Source organism: Salarias fasciatus (genome assembly GCF_902148845.1).
Source record: "Salarias fasciatus chromosome 7 unlocalized genomic scaffold, fSalaFa1.1 super_scaffold_4, whole genome shotgun sequence".
Lineage (NCBI taxonomy): Eukaryota > Metazoa > Chordata > Actinopteri > Blenniiformes > Blenniidae > Salarias > Salarias fasciatus.
Window position 1 is genome coordinate 16,585,123 of NW_021941229.1, and position 25,582 is coordinate 16,610,704.

The 25,582-nt window shown below is 40.4% G+C and overlaps 1 protein-coding gene across 1 annotated transcript; it reads left to right on the forward strand.

The window, feature by feature from the left end:
- The first annotated feature begins 10,202 nt into the window (after positions 1-10,202).
- Positions 10,203-25,251, forward strand: glis3 (GLIS family zinc finger 3). Its single transcript, XM_030085017.1, has 9 exons — positions 10,203-10,612; positions 11,201-11,372; positions 11,455-12,598; positions 18,657-18,818; positions 18,946-19,056; positions 21,703-21,844; positions 21,988-22,060; positions 24,004-24,161; positions 24,972-25,251. Exons 1-9 carry the CDS (start codon positions 10,255-10,257, stop codon positions 25,094-25,096), a joined length of 2,445 nt encoding a protein of 814 aa, XP_029940877.1. The 5' UTR covers positions 10,203-10,254; the 3' UTR covers positions 25,097-25,251.
- Positions 25,252-25,582: the final 331 nt, after the last annotated feature.

The window sequence follows — 25,582 nt, forward strand, 5'->3', positions numbered from 1 at the left end:
CCTTTCAGATTTTATTACATGTGATTTACCAGATGTTTTTCTTCTAAAGCTTGTTTTCTAATATATTTTTTTTTCATCATGTCACAGTTCCACTCATGCAAAGAGTTAATATTTTTCTTAACCGTATTACTGCAAAAGAAATGAGGAGGAAAATGCGGTACGCCTCAGCTAAATGTAAAATGACAAGGGCTTGCATGGGTATTCACAATGGGTAACCAAACTGGGATGCTAGCGAATTACAAAAACTACCACGAAGTCACTGTTAATACAGTCAATTTGTCTGATCCTCTTCCAGCCACATCCTCTGCTCTAAAATGCTGATGAATTGCCTTCGCAATTATTTTGTTTGGGATGAATACTCTTTTATAGATGCCGAGCCTCCGTTTTGAAATGCAGACCAAATGAAAATTGTCATTCCCAGTGTCTGTTTGGATAAAAATAGATGCGTCCCATAGTTTACTGCAACACAGAAAGAAGGGATCGTCATTTTTGGAGTGATAAAAAAGAAGGAAAAAAACGTTTTAACAACAAATGTCACAAGCATTCATTTATATGGAAATATCTGCCGAGGTCAGGAGAGACTGTCCTCGGTATCCTTGGCAAGCACCTGCCTTCCACAATATGGAAAACGCTTCATCGGTGATTTTTCCACTGGAAAAATAGCAGGTGCACAAAAAAAAAAAAAAAATGGGTAAAGAGAGTGTAAGTGAATCAGGTAAGTCATGCATTTACTTAACATCATTATGCAGTTCATAGCCTTGTTGGTTTGCGGTTTCTCGTTTTAAGCATGCAATTAAAATGCTAATAAACACATGTTGAAATTGTCATGAGGTTGTTAGGTTGATATAGATGCAAAAAAAAAAAAAAAGAAGTGTTGCGTTCTGCGCTCAGATCCAGACAATACACACTAAACAGTTACAAGGTCGAATGTAGGTTTCTTGATTACAGCATGATGCTCATAATGATTTGATTGCAAAGTTGCATCTGAAAATACTGCTGCCATTTTTTTTTACACTCAAGCAAAGCCTGAAGTCAAACCCACATAGCTGTGCTGGAGAATATTTCGACTCCACAAAACACGCTGTGGCTGCACAGATAGTTTACTGTGTCTCTGTATCATTTATGAACCACTCTAATTTCATCATACCAAAAATTGCCAGAAGACAATGGGTAACTTTCTGATAGAAAATACATTTTTTATGATGTCCAGATTCTTTTCTTTGTTTTTTATTGAACAAGAAGATGGGAAGATGTCCCTACAGCTATAGATTTTACCCAGCCCAGAAGAGCTTTCTCTTCACTAAAAGTTGTTCATTATCCCATATGTGTTTGAATTGAAATTTTTGTGGTACAGATTCGCCAGGTTCAGCCTGCTCTTTTAACACTGACCATATGTTTTGTTGACTTGCCGTACATTGAATCGTGCTATGCAAATGATCTAATGACAAACAAGCCATAGGCAACCTGAAGATTAACACTCGTCTCTGCTTTTTTTAAGCCAATATGTTGAATTTTAGCCATGCCTTGACTGACTTGAGATACACTCCACATCAAGTTGACAGACGCAGAGTCCTGACACATTATCGTCTTGTAAAGAGTTGTGCAGCATTAATATCTGGGTCATGTTGACTGGCTGTCTGAGCGTGTTGCAAATACAGGGTTTATCAGAGCTTATTTTCTGAAAACGTCTGCTTGCCACAGCCAAAAAAGAGAGCGATGAGGTCGGTAAAACCATCCTATCATAAAACCAAAAAAAGGCCCGAAAAGCTGCACAGAGCTGTGCAGGCATGTGATGGTTCTGTGAATGAACATATTCCTGCGTGACATGCGATCCAAAAATTCACACACTCACAGAAAAATGTGTTTCTCAAACAACCAAATATAGTTCCACAACTTGTTTCACGTTAGCTTGTAAATGTAACTTAACACTATCAGAAAACAATCAGGAAATTTCTTAAGATTCCTCTCAAGGAATTAATGTGATTAAAACTCTGGCTCATTGAAACACAGGGTTTGTGAGGCCACGCTTCTCACCTTTTGGAAACTGGAAACTGAGCAAAATGAAAGGTAAAAGAGAAGATTCTAACAGTATAATTCTGGGAATACAGCAAAAAATGTTATTAGCGCTGTTGCAGTAGAAAACCACTCAGGTGCATTTTCCCATCATAGGTTCGTACAAATTTGTCTCTCTCGCTCTCTCTCTCTCTCTCTCATCGCAAGTACCTCACCTCTCCAGTGTTATTGCTTAGTTTATTTCTTGGCTGAGGACAAAGTCACACACACACACCCACACAATTCTATATCTGGAGCTTCTCTTCCACCTCTTCATAACATTCAAACTCCATATCAGCAAGACGACTCCCCTGCACGGGTTTTTTTTTCAGCAGTGTTTGTTTTGCTTGATGATTAATTTCTCACACATCATTGAGTCCACTCAAGTAAGAGTCAAAAATAAATCCACCCTCGCTAAGAATTCGGTGATGTCCTCTTTATACATTAGGTGGCAGTAGTGAGTCACCGTCATCCTGACAGGTTTGCTGTTTATTTGCAGTTTCCCAGAGCTTCAGCTGTTGATACTAAAGCAACTAGTGGTAAAATTTGGTATTACAACAGTAGATTTGCTTATAATTTAATAATGTTTTAGGATTAATTGTGCATGATTATCGTTTGTCCATGACTTTGAGAGCGCATAGAAAATGTTGAGTCCTTATTCTCCGTTTCATATTTTCTGGAATTTATTGTTTTTAACCAACAGTATTGACTGTTGCACCGTTAACACACTTTTAGCTGACAAAAACATGGCATCATACAATGTCACATCCACGAAATCCTCTGTAGTGAGTGAAGAGCCAGCTTTGTGGAGCTGTAACATTGCAACTTACATTGTTCTAATAGCAGAAAACTTAATTAACTAGGTGAGCCCTGGGGGATCTTACAAAATGCCTCCCCAAGCAACAGCAGAGTGCAAGAATGACCCCCAGCTACCATAGACCTGCTTACTGATACAGAAAATTTGATTGCTTCTCATATTCCAGTGAATTTTCAACATTTCCCATTTTACCTCAGGATACAGACGCTCAGAATGCATTAGAATAGGTACATCGCAAGAAAAGGGGCAGTGCACGTGGGCGTTATTAGCTAAATGAATTTTAATAAATAACACTTGAAACATAATGAAACATAAGACAATATGAAAGACGAGATTAAATGCTTGTTGAAGTATGCAGGACAGATAATGGGATACAGTAGCGAAGCAGATGAGTTTAAGGAGGTGGGTAATACCGCGTGTTCAATTTATATGTAAATCAATCCACCTAATAGAATGACCTCGACCAGGTGCCAGAGGATAGGAAAACGATCCCACCCAAAAGCATTTTTGAAATTTGAAATCTCATGAGCTTTTTACGGGAACAGAGTGTCAGCCTGGTGCTACAATAACCCATTAGAGAACAGGCTAATGAGGTGATTTATTTGAGTCCCCACACAGTACCTACAACAATCTACACATTACATGTGCGTGGCTCAGTCTGCACTGGGCGACCCCGTCCAGGTGCCTTCGGCAGGAGGCAGATTGCCCTTTGCACCCGCGTTGCGTTTGAGCATAAAGAGGATGGATGGATGACGAACATGCCACCACTATCCGCCTCTGCTCCATTTCACCTTTTATGTCCTGCGCTTGTCTGAAACAAAGACACTATATGTCTGTCACGCTGACCCTCCTTGTTAGAGAGACAGCAGAGGATAATCAGGAGTGAACAAATGGCGTCCTGTGATTCCCCCGCAGCGTGACATTTGACCCTGATCGTACCGTAGATGCGGTATTCAGCCGACCTGACGCATTTCACGAGCTACAGTTCCCACATAGACAAGAAAGTCACCTCTCGATCAATCGCCAGCGTCGTCCGATAATTTATTTGAATCAAGTCCAGCCAACTTTTTGTTTTCAAAATTCCAGCGTTGGCTGCAATCCCCCTGTCTATCAGTCACTAATGGTGTGGAGCAGTGGGAGGTCAGAACACCTGCGTCTGCTGCCTGATAATGAATATGATGAAGATGGATCATACTTTACGCTGTCTGAAACCGTGCTTTCAGCGAGGGAGTGATTACTGCGGTAATTGGGATCCATAGTGACTCTCGCCGGAGATTGTCATGATGAAGCCATCTTGACTAAAATGTAGATAACATTTACATTACTCATGTTGGAAACAGGAGTCACGACGGCTTCACAAATCAGCAGCGACAACCATAAAATCAAATCTGCAACCTAATTTCATGTAAGGTTTTTAGAAAAATGACATCGTGTTACAGGCGCTTACCGCCGTTTAATCAGAAATTCCCGTTATATTGTTATGTATTTTAAGTTAGACAATATATAAAAGAGTCAGGGAGTCCCCTAAGATATAGTCTTGAGAGAGAACAAACTGAAATGAGGAAATTCTTGTCCAGCTGGTCAAAAATCGTGTCAAGCAGCAAATTAGATGACATGCTGTCCAGGTTTTATCATGATATTATCGTTAAAAAATTCAACACAAGTGAGAGTCACAACCTTGAGCTCTGACAATTTACACCTCAAAAAGGTAACGCTTTCTTCCGTATATTACAGCGAATACACCAATTCCAAAGAAATTGTCAGAGGAACTCCTGAAGATCTGTTGTGAATGAGTGAGAATGAATATCCAGAAAGACAGGCAGACACCTGGAAACACATTTTCTCTGCCCCATCGCTGCAGTGGTATAAAAATGTTACGCTAGAAATAGGAGAGAGGGAAGTAATAATTGTTTTTGCCTTTGGGGCTATTTTTGCTTCTCTGACCACTTCTATGGTGTGGTTTGACATATTGATCGTTTTGCTGCATGGGCCAGCTCTATAATTCACTTTGTTATTTTTAAAACTCTTGAAGCTGAGGATTATGAAGGTCCCAAAGTAATCATTACCATATGAAGTAACTTTTTTTTTTCTCTCCTTTCTGCAGTTTTGTGTGAATCCTGAGGGAAGCTGCGTTTCCTCTAGGTACTGTTCTGGTGCATTGTGGGTGCTGAGACTAAAGAGGGGGTGCTGTTAATGACCATCTGCTCGGAGAGCAACCTTTTTAATGAAGACAGATGTTGGGAGGATCTGACCAGGGGGCTGCAGGCAGGGGTCTAATGACACATCCTTCTATGTCTGGACCTTCTACGTTGTCTTACATGGCCTGTCAGCCCTCGTCAACACACTGATTCCGAGGAATTCAAACAAGCTGCAAGTTTGTACACACACCCACACACACACACACACACACACACGAGCATGACGATTGTGAAAGACGTCGTCCACCTTAAGCAGTTTAGTTAAGCTCACAGTCGATTTGACAGAATATAAAGGCATTATTCCACTCTGGTAAATCCGAGAGAACAATACAGTAGATCAAGCTGCTTAATTAAAGTCAAATAAAATGTCACGCATCCCATCGAAGACACTTCCACATGCTGACAACATCAGAATGGTCAGTCACTACACGAAGAGTCTGCAGGTCTGCTGCATAAATGTTTTACAAGTAGAGAGAAAGCATTAGGCTTTGTCACCGGCCCACATCATGTTATGGTTGAGTAACACAGATCTAATTGGATTTCAGTTACTTAAATTGAATTCCTCTTCACGTTTGATCCACGTCCTCAGTTGTCCAGTCTTTTTTTTTTCACAGGCTGTGTTTATTGAAGTCTTGGGAAATGTTTCTGTTGATTGGGCAGTGTCAGAGTGAGTCCTGCGATCGTGCTCCAGTGCTCAGGCCTCATCATCTTGATGTGATACCATAGCCTCAGCCCTAATAATATCCCAAAAAAGAAAGAGGGAGCTCACTGCTCTCGCACCCTTAGGCTTCACCCTGAATGTGCGCTCAAATTAAAAACAAGCCCATGGCCTTACAGCACTTCTAAACATGGGGGCTGTTGTGTCAGCAATCTTTTATTAGAGTCATCCTGTTCCGAAACACAGCAGGAAGTGGGTAAGAGAAACGACCAAACCGAATGTCGAAGACATGGATGCTGATGCTCAGTCCTGTCCTCTGTTCCATTTCATCACTCATCAGTTCTCTTTAAAGATTATTAGAGAAGTCAGCCGAGACTGATGGATGGAGATGGAGAATGCTCAGGAGCTTATCGCTCTCACACTCATCTTCATCTTGATGCTGGTACTGACAGCATAGAAGCAGATGAGGAGATTAATGGATCGGCCTTTTTATTCTCACTGTACTTCATGTACAGTGGATGGCAAAGCATCCCTAAGAGCACACTATTTATAGCCCTTTTAGTGCAGACATTTTACACAACATTATTTAACCATATTGGCCACAACACAACATAAGTGATTCCAGTGTTTATGGGAAACTTTTAATGCGACTAAAGATATGAGTATGTGCATCACGACAGTCCGCATGTCTATTAATATCCTTAGAGTGAGTACGCGAGGTGCTGTGGGCTATTAGTAGCCGTTATAATGAGAGATGAGACCAATAAATTGATACCTCCTCCATCTACTACTGTACTTTCAACCACTGCTGTTAAAAGGATTGACTCAGCCTTCACTAACCTTGTATTTGACTTGTACTGTCATTAGCAAATCAAAAGTACATTAATTAATCACAGGTCCAGCAGGTGGTGCATTACCTTAAGTGACTATTGTAATATAACTTAAAGAGAAATCACCTATGATTTCTCATTTTGACACCAGAATGAATGCTTTGCTACTTCCAGGAGTGCTGATGCTGTCATGAAGAGGGGGGGAAATGGATTCTGTAAGTGCTGGAGAGTCTATTAGTGCATTAATTCTACGACAAATTGAGCTCCTCACAAATGGTCAACACTTAAATCTCATCTGGTCCACTTCAAGCCGTTTTTTTCACACTCTGCTCCTGCGCCAATTGCATTTAACCTTTCTCCTCATTCTCCTCAGATACTTCTCGTAAAACTTCTGAAAGCGTGGCATGTTTTTTCAGTGTGTGAGAAAGGGCTTTAAACTGTAAATGTTATCTAACTCGAACATATACAGTGAATTCATGCTAGAGGACTTGTTGACTACGCCAAGTTGATGTTTTTTGACATTGAAAAGAAGAGTCAGTGAATATCTCTGTTGTTCTGCCTCCAGCTCAGACATACTGCCACACTCTGAGGAGTTTAGAAAACACAGAGTGACTCAGTAAGTTGAGGAGAGATGTACCCAGCGCAACAAGATCAATGGAAAATCGAAGTATTTGATACAATCATGTAAACAAGCTGGAGTCTTATTTTTGTGACCTTCACAAATACCATTCCTTATTTTCTGTATTTTTTTCTGTGTGTGTGTGTGTGTGTGTGTGTGTGTGTGTGTGTGTGTGTGTGTGTGCGTGCGTGCGTGTGTGTGTGTGTGTGCAAGCGGACATGAGCGTCGGTGTTGACCTAATATATGTATTAATACATTCAACCATTAATGTATAAATACTGCCCTCTTCTGGACAAATGTGGAAACCCCATACAGCATTGCAGCACTCATTTTACTCCACTGTTAAAAACTGAGTGGATATAAGGTCAGAAGACTAAAGTGAAATAATCAGATTATGCGTCCATGGAGGCACAACAGTACTCAGGAGATCCGTCTCATCCATAAACATTATCAACCAATTCATAATCACTTTCCAGACTAAATAATTTAATCAGACACGTGTCTTGTGATTAAACTGAAAATAAGTAGCACGCTTCTTTAAACGACAATGTGGAAATCTCAAAAATCTCACAAGGAAAAGAAAATCACTGCATCTCATGGTCTTCTCTCAATGCTATGACTAATTCAAAGTCTTGGTTTTGACAAGAAATGATTAGCTTCTGTAAGCATGCGCCACAAGATACAGGGGTCACCATGGACTATTTAGACGTGTACTTAAGTCAAAAGCTTTTGTTGAACTATGACTAACAGTTTCCCAGATTGTGAAGGAGAGCTCCTTCTGATGTTAGTGTTCCTGAAATAAGTTACCTTCCCTCCTTCTATAAACATGCTGGTTTCCATGCCATCCTGGAGCAGGATCCACAGAGCAAACAGGCTGCAGAAAAGAGCCAGACAATGAGCTTTGAACTGATGTAGAGGGGTTAGGAAGGAGGAGAAGGGGGTTCAGAGCAGGTAGCAAAGTTACAAGTTATGAATTGACAGGAATGTCAAATAGCAATAGTCTAATAGCAATTTAAAATATATAGCTTAATCAAGTCACTTTGTTTTAAGAGTGATACACAAGCAACAGAAGAAAGAAAAAAAATAGGAATGGTTACAGATTGCTTACATTGCAATTTCAATGACGAGGGAAAGCCATATGATCCATTACCTAAACAAAGCAAGCATGCAATCTTTTCTCTATCAAGGTTGCACAGCCTCTCAGTTATATTGCAAATCTTGTATGTATAGTAACACTTACTAAAATTTTCGTAATGAGATGGGTAACTTGGATTATTGTGATGGCTGCAAAATGAAATCGTTCTCACTATCAGGGGGCTAATCTGTGATTGAGCACTATACCACAATGAGAAATGTCCTCGCTAATTTGTCAAAATACAATTCTGTATATTTTCTTCTTTGAGTGATGGAGTAATTTCAGTTGTTACTTTTTCAAATGTGTTCAAAATTATCTCCAGCTTCCCATCGCATGTGCAACCTAGAATCAGTTAATTTATAGAAATTATCTCGTGGGTTTCAAATTATGTGGACGGACCGTAGGCCGCGGACCACCAGTTGCCCATACCTGACGTCTGCTCACAGCAGTCTTTCGCATAACTCCGTCCACAATGTTTTTATTGTTGAATTAAATAGAAATTGTCACAGTCCATTTCAAAACATGATTGATTGAATGATTGCCAAAAGGTTTTCCTAAAAAAAATAAAAATAAAAATAAACCGAAGAGAAGAGAAACAAAACACGCAAACAATTAAACGAAGATGAGTTTGTTTAAAGGTCATTGTTGGATGTCTTACCTTCGGGAGACATTAGTTATACACTCAACGCGCACAGCTAACTATTGTACGAGAAGCACGGCTCCCAAACAAAACTTAATAATTGACCTTGATGGCGCGCGGCGCTCGGGTTGACGTGACGTGGCTCGCATGAACGGAGGAGTGAGCCGAGCTGGGACGGTTCGCGCGCACGGGGGCTTGGCTCGCGAGCTCAACGTCCGAGAAACATCAGAAAAAGTGAGAGAGAGAGAGACGCAACAGCCACAGGTCGGAACGCAGGAGCCGTTCATCTCCCACACGTCAGTTTGGGAAAAGCGACAACAGTGGGTGAGTTAAAGCGACACTCGTGAAAACCCTGACCGCTCAGGTCTTTTCCTTTTTTCTTTTTTCTGCTGTTGAAGCGCTTCAAAGAGTTATTCAAACTTTTCTGTCATACTAGAAAAACTGCCTTTACCGTATTAACACAATACTGCAGATATGTCATTACCGAACTTCATTTCATTTTATATTAAGTTGATAATCCAGATATAAAGTTAGATTATCCTTTTAAAACATGATTTGAAAATTCACCGGTCGTGGTTGAATGATTTTCTCCCGGCTAGAGGTTCAAAGTGCAGTCGCTCTGCATTGTTAATTGACTGTTTGCTTTTATATTCATGTTACACTTTATTTCCAAATTCTGTGTCAGATCGTGTATATTTCATTTGCTTGTATGCGTTAAGGCTGCATTTTATATGACAAATCTATTCTGTTAACGCAAAAGACTGACTGAACTTCAGTGGTTTCTATGTTGTCATGCACTGTGTAATGATTTACTACATTTCAACTTATTCCACTTTTCAGATCATGACTTATTGCTCTATATTTTGTTGACAGTTTATCATATACCATGTATTTATTCTGGCACTACTTCATACCTACTGTCATCAAGCTGGAAATCAGAGCATTTGCAAAAAAGTCAAGGGAAATGGGCATAAAAACTACACTAACAACTGCTCTGCTTCTGAAACATCCATGTGTTAAAAAAGAAAAGGAAACAAAGTGTTGCAGTTGCTTGCAATTAAACTAGGTTATTTTAAACTACCAATTCAATGGCACTCAGACATCAACTTCATATTTAAATGTTTTGTTTATTTATTGTCATATTGCGATCACAGTACTCAAAAATGTTATTGTGTATCGCAGGTTTAACTAATGTGTTTTAATTCATTCTTAGGGTTAAGCTTTGGACCACTGAGCTCTACGAAGCATAGCTGACTGAATCATCATCCTCATCAGCAGAGAGTTTGGGGTGGATCTGCTTTCGCCATGAGTGGGAAAGGCTGTCAGCTCCTGGTGTCTCCCTGCAGTGTGTCTCCATCCATGAACATGATCCGAGGGCACCAGCCCCAAGCCATACGGATGCCGCTGTCATCCCCCCAGCAGACCAGTTTCAGTCCATCTTCCGGGAGGATGGTGAAAATCAAAAGGGAAACGGCCCGTTCTCTGGCTTCTCAAAAAGAGAGCGGGGACAACATTGTTTTGCCAACCCTGAGCCTCCGTAGGAAAGTGTTAACCAACGGAAAACATCTCACTGTGCCAACTGAATCCACGCACCAGCAGCCATCCGCTCCTCATCCTCAAGACAGAGCAGTGGCAAGAATGTTCCCCTCCAACAACAGCAAAGGTAACAACAAAAGTCATCGAGAGTGTTCAATCATATCAACACTGACCGAGCAATCGATATGGAGCGTTATGCCACAAACAGCGGTTCCATAGTGCAGCATCAGGTGTGGCATCGTAAAGAACAGTCTGTCTACATTTTAACTGAGAGATCAGGGCGACGCCTGAAGTGATTTACTGCGCAGTTCTTCATCCCCCATTTATTCTCAGCCTGTCCTTCACAAGCCCACTGTCTTTCTGACAGACCACAGTTCCTTTATCTGTTGATAATTTAGCAAGCATAAAGTTTGCCCCTAAAGTCTCTACTGCAAAGTGGAAGGAGGTGAAAAGCTCATTAGTGATTAACAGAGCAGAGAAAATCTTTGGCCCGTTAAGGTAGGTGAGGGAAATTCCGCAATCTGCTCCGCCAGGCTGAGTTCAAGGAGATGAAAGGTGTTGCATTTGAATTGTGTAAGGATTGTATAATTATGTTAATTGTCTGAGCCGTGGAGATTTGCTGAACATGAAAAAAAGTCATTGCTTTACTATGAAATATAGGTGTGTGCTCCCTGTAGATGCTTCCTGTACTGAACTGTTGGCTTGTGTTCAACAGATTGCTCTATGTCTGAACCCACCATGGATGTATTTGGTCGATCGGCTGCTCTCAACCTGACCGGGACCATGACTGCCTTCAGAGGTCAATCGAATGCCGCAGGGCCTGCAGCTCCTCATCCTCCATCACAGTCACACCCTCATAGTGTGCCGACTCCCCACACTGATGCCAGGTGAGCAATGTTAGTACCACTGTCTGAGGTACTAATAAACTTTCTAAGGATGATGTAATTTATATAACAATATGTCTTCCAGATCCTTACTGTCCAGAGAATCATTGGCATCTACCACCCTCAGCCTGTTTGAAACACAGTCACTGTTTAGTGGCAGACATGACTGGCCATATGGTTACCGTGTGCTCCCGCCCCTGGGACCACCTCAGTGCTCTACCCAGGCCAGTGAGGGCGGAGAGCAGCTCCGCCTTTCCCCTGGCACGGACATGTCGGGCACGACTGTATCAGGTGGCACAAGCACCTCTGCCTCTCTGCCCTCATATCTCTTCACAGGTGAGGCTGGAAGTCCAAGACAGTCCCGCGCTAAGAAGAGAGCTCTCTCCACGTCCCCTTTATCGGATGTGATGGGTATCGACTTTAACTCAATAATACGCACCTCCCCGACGTCACTTGTGGCATACATCAATGGTTCCCGCAGCTCTCCGGCTTCCCACCCCACCCTCTCGCCTGTGCCCTCAGAGAGTTACGGACACTTCCTGGGCGTTAGAGGCCGCTGCATCCCTCAGATCCATCCCTACAGCACACAGGGCTCTTCCCAGGCTCTGGCCCCTCTGTCAGAGTGTGGCCGTATGCAGATGCTTGAAGAGGGAGGGGGTCTGGAGAGCCAGATGGCAAACATGGTGGTGGAGCAGCAGTGCCTCCCAGATGAAGGAGGGGTGCTGGAGAAGACTCCCGATAGCTGCAGCCAAACTACCAACAATATGCTGCCACCACTACAGTTAGAGCCAGCTTTGTTGAATACTGTCCAAGAAGCTGCTCCTCCGCAAGGGCCTCCACCTCCCTACCACTCGCACCAGCACGTCCGCCTCTCCAGACATCATGGCAAAATAAAAGCCGCTCCTGAGGACCCTTTCTTACAAGTTCCCATGGTTCCTACGAGGCATGGAGTCAGCTTTTTACCACAAATCCCAATGCTGGAGGAAGAAGAGGGAGAGACAGAGGACTATGGAGCCCACTGCTGCAGGTGGTTGGACTGCAGTGCAGTGTATGACCAAAAGGAGGAGCTGGTCAGGCACATAGAGAAGCTCCATGTGGACCAGAGGAAGGCAGAGGATTTCACATGTTACTGGTTGAGCTGTCCACGCAACTTCAAGCCCTTCAATGCTCGATACAAGCTTCTCATCCACATGAGGGTCCATTCTGGAGAGAAGCCCAACAAGTGTTCGGTACACAGCCTTGCTATGCTTCTTTTTAAGCTGATCTCACCCACCAACGGTTTGAACACTGATTTGATCTTGAATTTTGATATTTTATTTTCTTTCATATCTTCCTGACAAACAGTGCAGAAGTGAAAAGCACCCACTAACTATCAGATGAATATTATTGTGAGTGAGTTGGTGAGTGTGATGAATGTCAGGGCTCACTGGGTTGAATGCAGTGTTTTCATTCAAAGCCATTGTGTCTTGTTGAAGGCTTTCAAGCCTCATGCTGCAGAAAAAAAAGGCCTTTTCAGAGTAAATGTCTCATGAGTTCTGGGTTTATGGCCAAGGTTTAGATCAGGAATATGGCCTCTCTTTCCTCTCAACCTAAGCCATGAGGTAATTAGCGGAGTGCTGTGATAATTGACATGGGAGTTAACTCAATTATATAGTTATTAAATTAACACAAAGGAGGACGAGCACTTTAGAGCTGGCATAGCGCTATGGCCTTCTCGTAGCTATTGGGCCTGTCAGCAATCAGAGTTTGCCAGACCACTGTGTGACAATTTGGCTGTGATTCTGGGAAGGCGAAGCCCTGTAGTCTGGTGTTCTACTTTGTAGTTGGAGTTTGTCCACAGACTTTATTACAGATGAACTAATGGCATTGCTATTCTAAGATTTTAGTCCTCATTGCTAAATTTTTAAAAGAACTGATGGGAAAAAGGAGTTGAGGGTGAAAGTAATATTTTAGATGTCACTTCAAACATTAAGACAGACTCTAAATATTTCTAAAGAGCAAAATCATGACGACAGCAGGGAACAATCAGAGTGTGCATGCATTAGTGTTTGTGAAGAATACTTTTTTATGATGGTTTTTTTGCAAGCATGCTAACACCTATAAAATTGTGTTGTTTTTTTCCACTTTCTTGACATTATAACCTGTAAGTCAACAGAAGTTTCAGATATCTAATTCAATAATTCATCCAATAGGGGACATGAAAACAGATTTTATTGTTGACACTGAAGAAAAAGGCAGATCGTCACAAAATGCCGGAACCATCTTTCTATTTAAATCTAATTTTGTGCTAATTTGTTCCCTGGATATTTAGAAGAACCTTGATGAAAGTGTCAGTCTTTCTTTCATCGAAACCCATCCGACCAAAACCTGACCAAAATCCATCAGACAGTGATGGCAACATCATCAGCTGGAAAATGGCTAAAGTCAGTGAAATGTGTCATCCTGGCAGCAGAAATATTTCAGACACATTTTGAAGCAAAATATGTTGTTGATCTCTGAGGTGTTCCAACTTATGATCAGACCAAAAAAAAAAAAAAAAAAAAAAAAAGTAACCTGCATTACCTCCTTTGTCTTTTCCTCACTCTCACAGTGAAAATTCCATAGACTCGGATGAGCAATTACCAAACCTCTGGCCAAAACGTACTTCATGTCGCTGCCTTCAACAAGTCAATTATTAACAGTGTGCATACCTGCAGCCGACCTTTTGCTCCAAAATACTCACTTATTAGCCAAAGCTAGCGCGGTTGCCATGGGGCTCCCATTCGCTGGATGGGTCTGTGTTCCCTGTAATCATTCAATAATGAATGATTCATGGTTATAACCCACTGTCAAAAACAGAATTGAAACAAAGTGCCACTTGAGCTTATAGTACAGTAATTATAATACGGAGCGAAAAAGCTAGCACATTAGCGTTACTTCTCCATGAATTTAATAAGTCATTTTAATTCATACTGGGGCTTTTTGTTGTCGTAGCTGTTTTGGTTCTTCTTTCAGATCAAGACAGAACATTATGGCAAATGTTCAGGCTTTTTTTCCTCTTCAGAGAATCCTTTTCTTTGACTGCATGTCACTACTCCCACTAAAAGGTCAAAAGGCTGTTTTTGGATCTAAATTAAATCATTTATAATACTTATTCAGGATTTCAAGAAAGAAGAATTAGGGTTTGACGTTCCCTTGTTAAATGTTTGTTAGGTAAATAAACTGGTGAATGATGCACAAAATGTTGCCGCCAGAAGGAGAACAATGAGGCTGCTCTTGTTACTCAGTGAACATATAGGGCAAGTCCAGACATGTACAGCTGTTTAATGGTCCACAGTTGTTAATGTATCCTCAGCTTACCTGTCTATTTGCATGTGTCACTCTTATTTAAGGTCTTCTGTTCTTTAAACATAGCTGGAATTAAAACATGTCTGCTGTCACTAGGAAGCACCATGTTAATTAAGATGTTTGTTTGAAAAAAAAACTGCTCCCTGTCATTAGCACAAATTGTGGAGCTCTTTAGATAATGGGAAGAGCTTGTTTACTGGAATTAGATGGTTATTAACAATGGCTGCCATATTTTCTACGACCAACACTAGCACTAAATAAATCTGAAACCGTAATTTAAATTTCAAAGTCAATTGATTTTTACATTTATTTTTTTTTTAGATAATTCAGTTGAGTTTACAAAATGTAGTGCAAAGCAAAGCAGGGAGGATTATGGTTTTTTTTTTCCCAATCTGGCTCAATTTTTTTTACCACTTGCTTTCTCTTAATATCAGTTAATACGATGCATCTGTGCTGAGTAAAAACTAAACTTTTATTTTTTCCTAATCCATCAGCGTTCCTGACAGAAGTAGCTTGTAATTCAAACCACTACTAATGAGATTAGAGGCAGGGATGATATTTCAGGTTTGACAACATCGTAAGTGCCACTTGCAATTGTTTGGAAGGAACTTTCTCAGATATAGCACCAGGAAGTAATGTTTTTACACCTGAGTACATTTTCTTATTACTGGCTCTGTGCGAATTCCTGTTTTTGTAAACAAGGAACTTTGATTGAGTGTATTTTTTTTAAGTACCAAATAGTAGTACCAAACATTGGTATAATAGCTGGAGCTGACTGTTAGGCATGATTCTTTGTATACGTAAAGGTTGATAGGATTTCTAAATTTTTCATTTGGCTTCTGTTTCCTCTTCTTTGTTTGGTTCCAAACTCTTGCAAAACTTGCATCCTGAAACTAAGTGAACATCACCAATGTATAATTCTGGAAAGAGTACAACAAATTAATACATTGTGTGAAAACTGAGGTGCAACAAAAAGCACAAAGGGGGCAGAAATATCTGCGATGAAACGGAGAGGAAAGGGGTCCAGAGCAGATTGACCCGGGCACTGGACGGAGTCTGCTGGCACAGGCTGACGCTGTCACTGTTGAGCCAGAGCATGGGTACCTGCCAGCGCCTGTCAGAAGCTGGCTGTAACACTCATCTACACTGAGGAGCCATACTGCTTTCTTTTCAGCTCAAACATCCCTTGTGACAAACTAAAAAGCCCTCTGTGCTTTATGAGCGCTTGAGACGGACAGAGAGAGGAGAGAGAGACAGAATGAGAGGGAGAGTTGCACAGTTACCTCTGGATAGTCCTGAAGTGCTGGCACAGTTTTGGCTGCATGCTGGTTTTTTGCTTGCTTGTCTGCTTGGTTTGAACAGACTATTAATCTCTGTCTGTGCTGTTTTTCTCATTGCATTCTTATTGAGGAATCTGCTGTCAATTATTTTCTTTTGCTTATATTTGTGATTTATGTATTTTTTCAACTAAAACCTTCTTGCAAAGGAGCATTTACCAATGCATTTGAAAGGTTACTTGACAGAATGTAGCCTATTTCCCATAGTTTGCCATTCTTTTGCTTTGTTAACTATCTGAATCAGTCTCCTTGATTTGACTTAGGTTGGCGACACTTCAGTATGTTTTTATTTTCTGATCATCTCTGACCGTTATCATTGGTGGAGATTAGATGTGAGCTGTTTGTACCTTTTATGGACTATTCCACGTGAACTGAGACACAGTTTATTGGAAAATATATAGTGACAAGCAATGTTAAAATGCCGTGCTAGTCAAGTGGCAACTTCTTCTCAGTTACAGCTTCTCACCGTTCTCAGGAACTTCTAAGTTGCTGACAGGAAAAAGCTGCATCATGTGTTATGTTGACGAGAAAGAATGCCAAGTATTTCTAATAACCGGCAGGAAAAAAACCTTTTTAATTTGGCTTTGTCACTGGTGACTGAGAGGTATCAGTATGTGAGGAATTCAGTCTTGGAGGAAGAATAACAATATCAGACATGGTCTGTGTATTTCACCCATAAGGCTTAGTAAGGACATTCCAAACCCCATGTGAACAGGAAGAAGGAGCGCAAGGTCCGTCTGTTACCAAAGAAAAGCTTTGATGATTCACATATTTTAGCTGTGTAGTCACTGAGGCCACATGATACTGCAAAAAAAAAAAAAAAAAAAAGCAGCTGTTTTGTGACTTTGGACTATTGAAATGTTAGAATTTAGGTGGAAACTCGGACTTACAGCTTGCATGTTGTCTTGTGTGATTTTTTTTGTCAGATACATTGTTTAATCAAACACTTACAGTCTGGATAAAACTGTGAATTCCTTACACAGTTAAACAGAAGTGCCGTTTTTTTTTTTTTTGTTATCATTATTTTGCAGTCCAGCGACCAGCTGCTGTCAAGGTGATGGAAGACAGGCAACTGAAAACACAAAACAACAATATAGTAATATGTGTATAAACACTGACCCCTGCTGGTGACATCCGAACCCGCAAATTAAATACCTAAAGATCTATCCACCTGAGCTCTATCACTTTATTCAATTTACTGGCTGGGTGCTGGGGCAAATCCCAGCTGACTGTGAGCAAACGCAGTTTACACAGGGTGCCACTCCATCACAGGACAAATACAAACATACAGGACCACACACATTCACACTTTAATGCAATTTAGAAACACAGGTTAGCCTTAAATTCTTAATTTTGGACTGTAGAAGGGAGCTCTGCTCCGACAGCCCAAAAGACTTGGATTTATGGTTAATTGGTGAACATAAATTTGTCATATGTGTGAATGTCTGTGTGTGACTGTGTCTGTCTGTGTTTGCCCTGTGATGGACTGGTGATCTGTTATTGCCACGACTTAGCTGAGATGAGCACATGGATGGATGAACTGTCTGGTAGAGGTACACAGCGAAGGCAAAGTGTACATGTCTCGACTCAAACGGGAGATATTTTTGTCATAAGACAAGTGCGCTACTTCACCCTGCAGCAAATGCTATAAAAACACATTCAGATTTTCATAATTTCTCTAAAACATTCTACCCTCGCAGTTTTGAAACAGTTTTTTACTCCTTGTCAATGAAACTATCAACACTTTTGTAACTTTGAAGGTAATATATATGACTTTTTGAATATACATGTTTCAAATGCTTGCGATTGTATTTTTGAATCCTGGTATCATTGTGGCAGAGGGCCTGTATTAATTCATTTGATAATTTGTTAAGTGTGCACAGAGAGGAGAGAGTGTTTATGTGGGATGAAGGGTCTTGATTGAATCAAATGTTAACTTTTATTCACATAAACATCAGGCCATAAAACATTACAATTTTTTTATTTGTATCGTGCCAATCACAAGACATTCATCTCATGGAGGTGGAAATCTGTAAGAAAACAGATTTTAACATCAAACCAACATCCAAAGCAGCTGAATCTGATCAAGAGTTTCTCAGACATATTTTTATTCATCTTATAACTGGTGTCCACATGTATAAAAATAATTGAACCTTCATCGTACTAATAAATGCCTCTAATCACTCGAGTTCCAAATCAAACGAACCATTTAAAAAAATGCCTTTAACAGTTGTCCCTTTCAAGGTTTTGCTGATTTGAAATTGTTTTCTAGTCGACCATAAAACTCACACTAAACCATTCAGGCTGATTTGAATGTCACCTGAAATTAAATGGCAGGGTTTTTTTTTTTTTTTTTTTTTTTTTTTTTCTGCTGAAAAGGCTTTCTATATTTCTTTCTCTATTCCCTCCCACACACTGAGGTCAGCTGCCTTTTGTCAGTGGCAGGTCCAGTGCACACACTGCAAGTATATTCTGTATAATATCAAGCTGCTTTCCGACCGTTGTTTCATATCGCACTGGATAGATGAAGGAATCTGGTTTTGAATGGATGAACTTGACATGCTGTTGATGTGTGGGAACGTCTCACTATGTCTGATCTCGCTGCCATTGTGTGTGTTTCCAGTTCGAAGGCTGCAAGAAGGCTTTCTCTCGACTTGAGAATCTGAAGATCCACCTGCGCAGCCACACAGGGGAGAAGCCCTACCTGTGTCAGCACCCGGGATGCCACAAGGCTTTCAGCAACTCCAGTGACAGAGCAAAGCACCAGCGCACACACCTGGACACAGTGAGTGGCCGATCGGTCCAAACACACGCACAATTACGGAGAGCGTCTCAGTGCTTTTGCCTGTCGGCATGTGTCTCTGCATCAGCGTGAACTTCCATGTGTGTTTGTGTGTTTTGTGGTCGTGCAGAAGCCATATGCATGCCAGGTGCTGGGCTGCGCCAAGCGTTACACTGATCCCAGCTCCCTGAGGAAACACATGAAGTCTCATTCTAGTAAAGAGAGACAACTGCGGAAGAAGGCAAGTGCGAGCTAAATTCCAGATTTAACAGCTCAGCTTAGCTCTTTTGGAGAAAACATTGTTGATTATGTGAATATTTTACATTAAACACTTAGAAGTGATATTCATAAAGAATGTTAACACTTTAAAGCAAGCTGCACAGCTCATTAACAGTGACTGAAAGTTAAATTGGAGTTGTGGGAATTTGCTGTCTTTTCCAGTTGACTGAATGTCACTTGTGATGACAGCAAGCAGACAGATTCACTTCCTCCACATCACAGTCATGGACAGAAAATGAGTCCCACCGCCACATGTCACATGTTTCATTTCACTCCGCTTACATTTCATGTCTCTAATTTGCTGGCATTATACTGTTGTGACTTGTCCATCCCCCAGCTGATGTGTGCCCATAAATATGTAATTCTCCTGTGCTTTTATTAACCTACACGTAGATGCTTATACAGTGAAATGATGATATCTGGCAGTGTGTAATAGTAATTTGTACCAGCTTCTGCGTTAACGCTGACAGAACAGGGTCACACAAAAGTAAACACAATTATGTTGTTTAGTGAACTTTTGTTCTGTTTCACCTCCTTTATTTTCTATTTATGGCTTCTCGATTGCAAAGTTTGGCTTTGTAGCACTGCAGTGTTGAAGATAAGAATTCTTCTGTGTGTGTGAAAAATGCTCTTTAGCACCGAGGTTTATGTCTCCATAGATACAGACAAAGAAGGTGGGTTGTTGCTAAATAAAGTGACATTTAAAAAAGTCTCTAACATGATCAACTTCTTTCTCATAAAACTCTATAAAGTTAAATGTAATTATAATTTCATGTTTGCTAAGGTGGATTGCATGCTATATATTTGGAGCATACTGCAGAGCCTCCCACATAAAAAAACTCAGAGCAAATAAATTTGATATGAGAAGGCAGATTACAATCAAAAATACCAGTGATACAATATTCTCATAAAAATATTTCCATCTTTTTTGGTAGTAGAGTATGTAAAATGTGTCAATCGAGATATAAAATGTTATGGCAGCAAGATGTGTTTTTCTTTGGATTCTGACTGAAGTTGCTTCATGTTGACTCCGATATACTTAAAATTGACCTGGTTTGTGACTGTGATCCCACCTATCTTTTTCAAGGTAGGTTGCATCTAAATGTGCCTTCATGCCTGTTTGTATAAACCCGAAATCCATTAATTCTATGTGAATCCATAACCTGAAGCTTATCATTGTGAATATTGTTGCAAAGCTTGAATCCAAAGTGATGTATGTCTCTAAAAGATATCTTCTTTTTTTATTTGATAGTGGAGAAGCAAACATATGGCAAGTGAGAGACAGTGTTGGATGGCAGGAAGATGTTTTTCAGTCAGATTCCACATGACAATGTTATGTTGCCTCCTATATATTTTGAATTGACTCTAATGACTTTTGTAGCTGTGATTTCATGAGTGACTGTGACTGCACGTTATATTGCATCTAACCAATATGAAATGCATGCCACTTATTCATTGTCGCGCATTCCTCAGCTAATAATCACAACCGTAATAGAGAAGTCATAGTCTAAAATAGACATGCCATATAATTTATAAATATGCTGTTTTTCAGTTAATAGGAGTGACAACAATACAGGAAATGGGACAATGATGTCTCCAAATTAAGATGCTTCTATTTGTTTTGAATTGATTTCATGACTAATTGTTGCAGCTTGTACTACATTTGTTTCTTGCAACATTAAAACAACTCTTTATTGTATTAAAAAACACACACACACATACATTAGCATCTTAAAGCAAGTATTAATTATTTTATACAAGTAGTTGCTCTCGCTTGTACAATTAATAGTGGACTCGCAAACGTGTGGGAGAGACAAAGTGGTATGGTCATGTTTTTATGTCAGGTTGCTGTGCTTTATGTTTGGTTCTGTATATTTTAAATGGAATAAATTGACTTTTATAGTTGTAATTTCTTCAGTCTAAGTAGCTTGCATTTGTCTCATACTAATGCTGCAAAACAACCCACCACTGTGATCAGGTTCATGCATAAAATACAAGTAAAAAACATTACATTTTGTAGTGGGGTCCCATATATGTATGATGAGAGGGAGAATTTTTTGTTGTCTCATGGTTTCTGTAGTTTTTTGAGTAATTTAGTATGATTTTGCACGTACAACATTCAGCAGTGCACTACCAATATATAAAGCATGCTAAATGCTCCAACGCCAACCAAATGAAATCTGCAAAGCATCGTTTCTTCAACTCTCCTGCCACATTTCCACAACACAGATTATACTACTCACGGAAGAAGACACTCCCAATGATGATTAGAACATGAGTCTTTTTAATTTTTAAACAGAAGCATGGAAGTATCCGCTGTTTTGAAGGGGTACATTTTGGGGAAATTACGGGCTCAAGAGATTTGATAAAGCATTGGGTCTGATCATTAAAGCACAAGTGCTCAAAGTGTCCTTTAAGAGTGACAATAAAATGTGTGAAACACCATGGTGTTTCAGTTATGTTTTATAATGTTGGTAATCTACATAGCATGTTAAGGAAGAAAAGAATAAAGGTGCATTGTTGAGAGAATCTCACTTTATCATGGATAGATTAATCAAATATTAGTACTGTAATTTATTTGTGCTTCTCTATATTTATGCTTCTCTAGATGAAATCCACTTCGGAGGTGACCCAGGACACACTGACAGACTGTTTAACCATCCACCCTCTACAGCCGAGTCTCTCTCCTTTGGCAAGGCTAGACGGCAACTTGAACCGATCCCCTGGTGCCTCGCATGATTCATACTCTGGTATGTCTGAACTGTGGCTCTCTGCTTCCACGTGTTTCATGTAAAACACAGAGATGGATGGATAGATGGATGGATGGATGGATGGATAGATGGATGGATGGATGGATGGATGTCCTTAATTATCTGTCATTCATGTTCCTCAGATGCTCCACAGGGACCTGACTCCTGCAGTAATTCTCACCTGGCTCTTCTGTTCTCCTTACAAGACAATTACAGGTACTGAGGATATTTGTGTTCCAATCATTTAGTTACACAGCACCGGCGGAGTGAATATTAAAGGAATGACAAACATTTTTTTGCATAAACCGTTGCACAATCCATGCACACATTTAAAAAAGAGGCTATAAATCCAGCTGGAAATCACTGAAGCCCTTTTGTCAGTCTGTTGCTGTACACATACCTTTCATTTCTTTTAAATACATTTTCTTTCTCTGGTTTTTTAACGCTGTAGGATTTTTAATATATGCGGCATTCAAAGCTTTACTCAGTAAGCCAACTGGTGTATCTTCTTTTCATTTTGTGTTCCCTTTGGCATTTTAACCACAGCTTATTTAAATGCTTCACAAATCTTTTTGCTGGTCTTTGATTAACTGAAGCAACCAATTTAAACATTGGTTGTCATGGATTCAAGACTATAAGCACATAATTAAGATAATCAGTTTAAGAGAAAACACTATTTTGTACCCTGGTAAAAGACCTGTGTGTATGTGTATGTGTGTGTGTGTTGTTTTTTGTTTTTTGTTGATTTGGTGTGTGTGTGGGTGGATGGATGCTGGTGCTAAGAATAAGCTTTTTTTTTGGTTGGGGAAAGCCAGCAACACATTTCCCTTGTCAGCCCATAGGAAAACCTCCCTTCATCTACGCACTTCAAAGCGTGCGATAAAAGATTTCTTTGGTTGTGAGCAGTCAGATGCTCGTGGCTCCTCACTGGCTTTGATTGTTCTCATATCAGCAGTAAGCCAAAGAATTCACGGCAGGACTCTGAGCAGACAATCCGCGTGTGAAAGCCGACCTCGCCGTGCCTCATTGGTCTCAACCACGAGTATTAATGGATGCTATAGCCACCGACAAGAGCTGCTAAGGAATTCAATAAGTGAATCGTAAAATTCAAGAAATACAATTTAAGGCCGAATGGGAGAGAAGAGACCGCTGTAATTACTTTTTAGATGTTAAATCAGATGTGAATTTCTTGTTGCCACTCGCAGGACTCCAGGTTTTCTTCCAGTTGTCAGCAAACTTTGGCTTGTTTGATAGTGTTGCTGTTGGCAAACAGACTTGCAAACCCAACCAAAGGAGGAGTATCAGCTGCCATGGCCACGGGTCAGTTATATAGCAAACCAGCTGAAAAATCAGGATCGTATTTTTCATATAACTCTGATTGAAAAAGCTTCTTAAAATTGTAAGTCAACCCAAAGAAAAGAGGTAAAATTCAAGAAGAACAGATGAAAAGTAGTAAGTTACTGCATTATGTGTGAAGCACTTAAGGGCTTTATATTTCACACAGGTGAACACTAGAAGAGTGAAAATGTGACAATTATCATCAGGAGGGGGTCCAGAGAGAAAAAAAAAACCCTGTGCCAAATATGGTTTGCTATATGCTTTGACCTTTAGTTAAACATAGTGCTGGTATGTCATTTTGTATGCAGTTCAGTGTTCGTCTTTTGTTGAGCGAAAATTGTACAGTGCAGAAAATTAAGGGTTAAATGATTTGTGTGGGAAGCCACACTATTCAGAAATCCATAAATGCGGTATTTCTTCTCCCATAGCTCCAACAAAGATACAAAAGTTTGAAAAAAACAAATAAGGAAAACTTTTCTGTTCTGTTATTATGCAGTTATTTTTAAAATGAGCAAACAAGACATGAGATCCAGCCAGTAAAGTGCCAAGAGGAGTCGTGACTGGTGACAATTTATCTGATGCCAAATGTCTAATAAATGTGCAGCGCTCTAAAAGGTTTGACTTTCTTTGAATGCATGAATGAATTTTGCAGTTCAGACCTCATTTTTGTTAGAAGAATAAGAAATACATTAGAGAAATTCTTGTGATAAACTGAACAAAGCAACAAGTACAGAAATGCCTCTGCTTAATGTGGAAAATGTATTGTTCTCTTCTTCATCCTAAATCCACAGAGAATTGACTCTTAACTCAATTCCTTCCAGTTTCGTTGAGCCTTCCCCTCACCCGCTCTTCCCCGGAGAGAACTGCGGGCCTTGCTCCTCCACCTGCCTCCCGCATCCTCCCAGTGGGGCACCCCTGCAGAGCAACAGCGATCTGAAACAGCCCAGCCAGCCTTCCGATCTGGCCCATCACAACCCAGGTAGTCACAGGTTTAGAACCACGGCGTTCCTCATGTTTGTCACTCCTCGCATGTAAACACATGTGCGCCAAAGGGGTGGATCCCCTGAAAAAAAAAAGAAAAAAAAAATGTGAGTTTCACATATGAGGAGTCTATTAAGAAACGTGTGGGCGGTTTGACAATCTGTTTGAACAGATTCTCTCACACGCACATTAATCTTGCAGTATATCTTTATGATGTGTAGCAGGTGGTTGGTGAGTTCATTAGATAGACAGATTCAGGCAGCCTCGCTCTGTGTGTCTTTAAATAGATGTCACCTATTTTCCCCCCCGGACTTGACAGCCACAATGATGTTGACAAGGTGTTAAGACACAGACAACATTTGAGGTGTAATGCTGTTTTTCTTCTTAAGTGTATCATGGAAAGAGACAAAGAGAACGCTTATAGTCCTTAATTGAGCAGGGCTTTTTATTTCCTGTAAAAAATAAAATACATTTCGTCATACTCTTAAAGATGGAATATCCCCAGGGTTTAATAATGTGTTTCTATTCTAATCTATATGCTATGACCCTGTGGAACTCACCAAGATGGACAATGATTCTTGATGCATGTATATTCTGTGGATGACAGTCTCTCCACAGCCATCAATGATCCCTGAAGGGTGACCACCTCGCAAACAGCCCTTGAAATTATTAAAAAAGATTTCATATATTAAAGCAAAAATTTAGAATACTAGCACTTTATTGTCATTGGATGTCACAAACCTCATATATCTATGTTTTCTTTGCGTGTGCATATGTGTGTGTGTGTGTGTCTGGGATGTGTGAGTAGGATTTGGTGTCCACATTCAAGGGGAGGATATGACTGCTCATCAAGCCTTGCTTGGAGGGGATTTCTTCCATGTAAAAGACCGCTGCACAAGCCAGGTCTCCTCCTGCATATACACAGAGGGATGACACCGCACACCTGTGGCTGCCCTTCCTTTGCACTATATTATGTCCTCGTTGCATTTAAATCAGCCGCTTAATGAGAAGAATACACACCTGGCATTGCAACCAGGCAGCAGAATTGTTTAGCAATACATAAAGTGCATTAGATTAGAGCTGCTGGCTGCCTTGGTGTATATATATTAAAAAAAGAAAGAAGCTGACTCTTTTATACTTCAGTTGAATTTCTTCAGCTGCGCTATCCGTAACGATTCAGTGGCTTCTGCCCCCTCGACCCATGTATAGTAATGACTATGCCTCCAGGATGATGTTTACTTGAACAATTTGCGTCCAGCTCACGTATAACATGTAACTACATCATCTAGCCTCTGATTTCTGTTGCACAAATTCAACACTTCAGTCCAAGTAAAGTATGTAAGGGATCATTTATTATGTTTTTTTTCTTGGAACCATGACTTTGTAACTATAGTAACAAGACAGCCTTACCATTTCACT

Excerpts from the sequence above, each read along its gene's own strand:
- glis3 (XM_030085017.1), top strand. The coding sequence starts at position 10,255 with ATGAGTGGGAAAGGCTGTCAGCTCCTGGTGTCTCCCTGCAGTGTGTCT. Across the intron at positions 10,613-11,200 it reads CCCCTCCAACAACAGCAAAG|ATTGCTCTATGTCTGAACCC; the intron begins GTAACAACAAAA and ends TGTGTTCAACAG. Across the intron at positions 12,599-18,656 it reads AGAAGCCCAACAAGTGTTCG|TTCGAAGGCTGCAAGAAGGC; the intron begins GTACACAGCCTT and ends GTGTGTTTCCAG.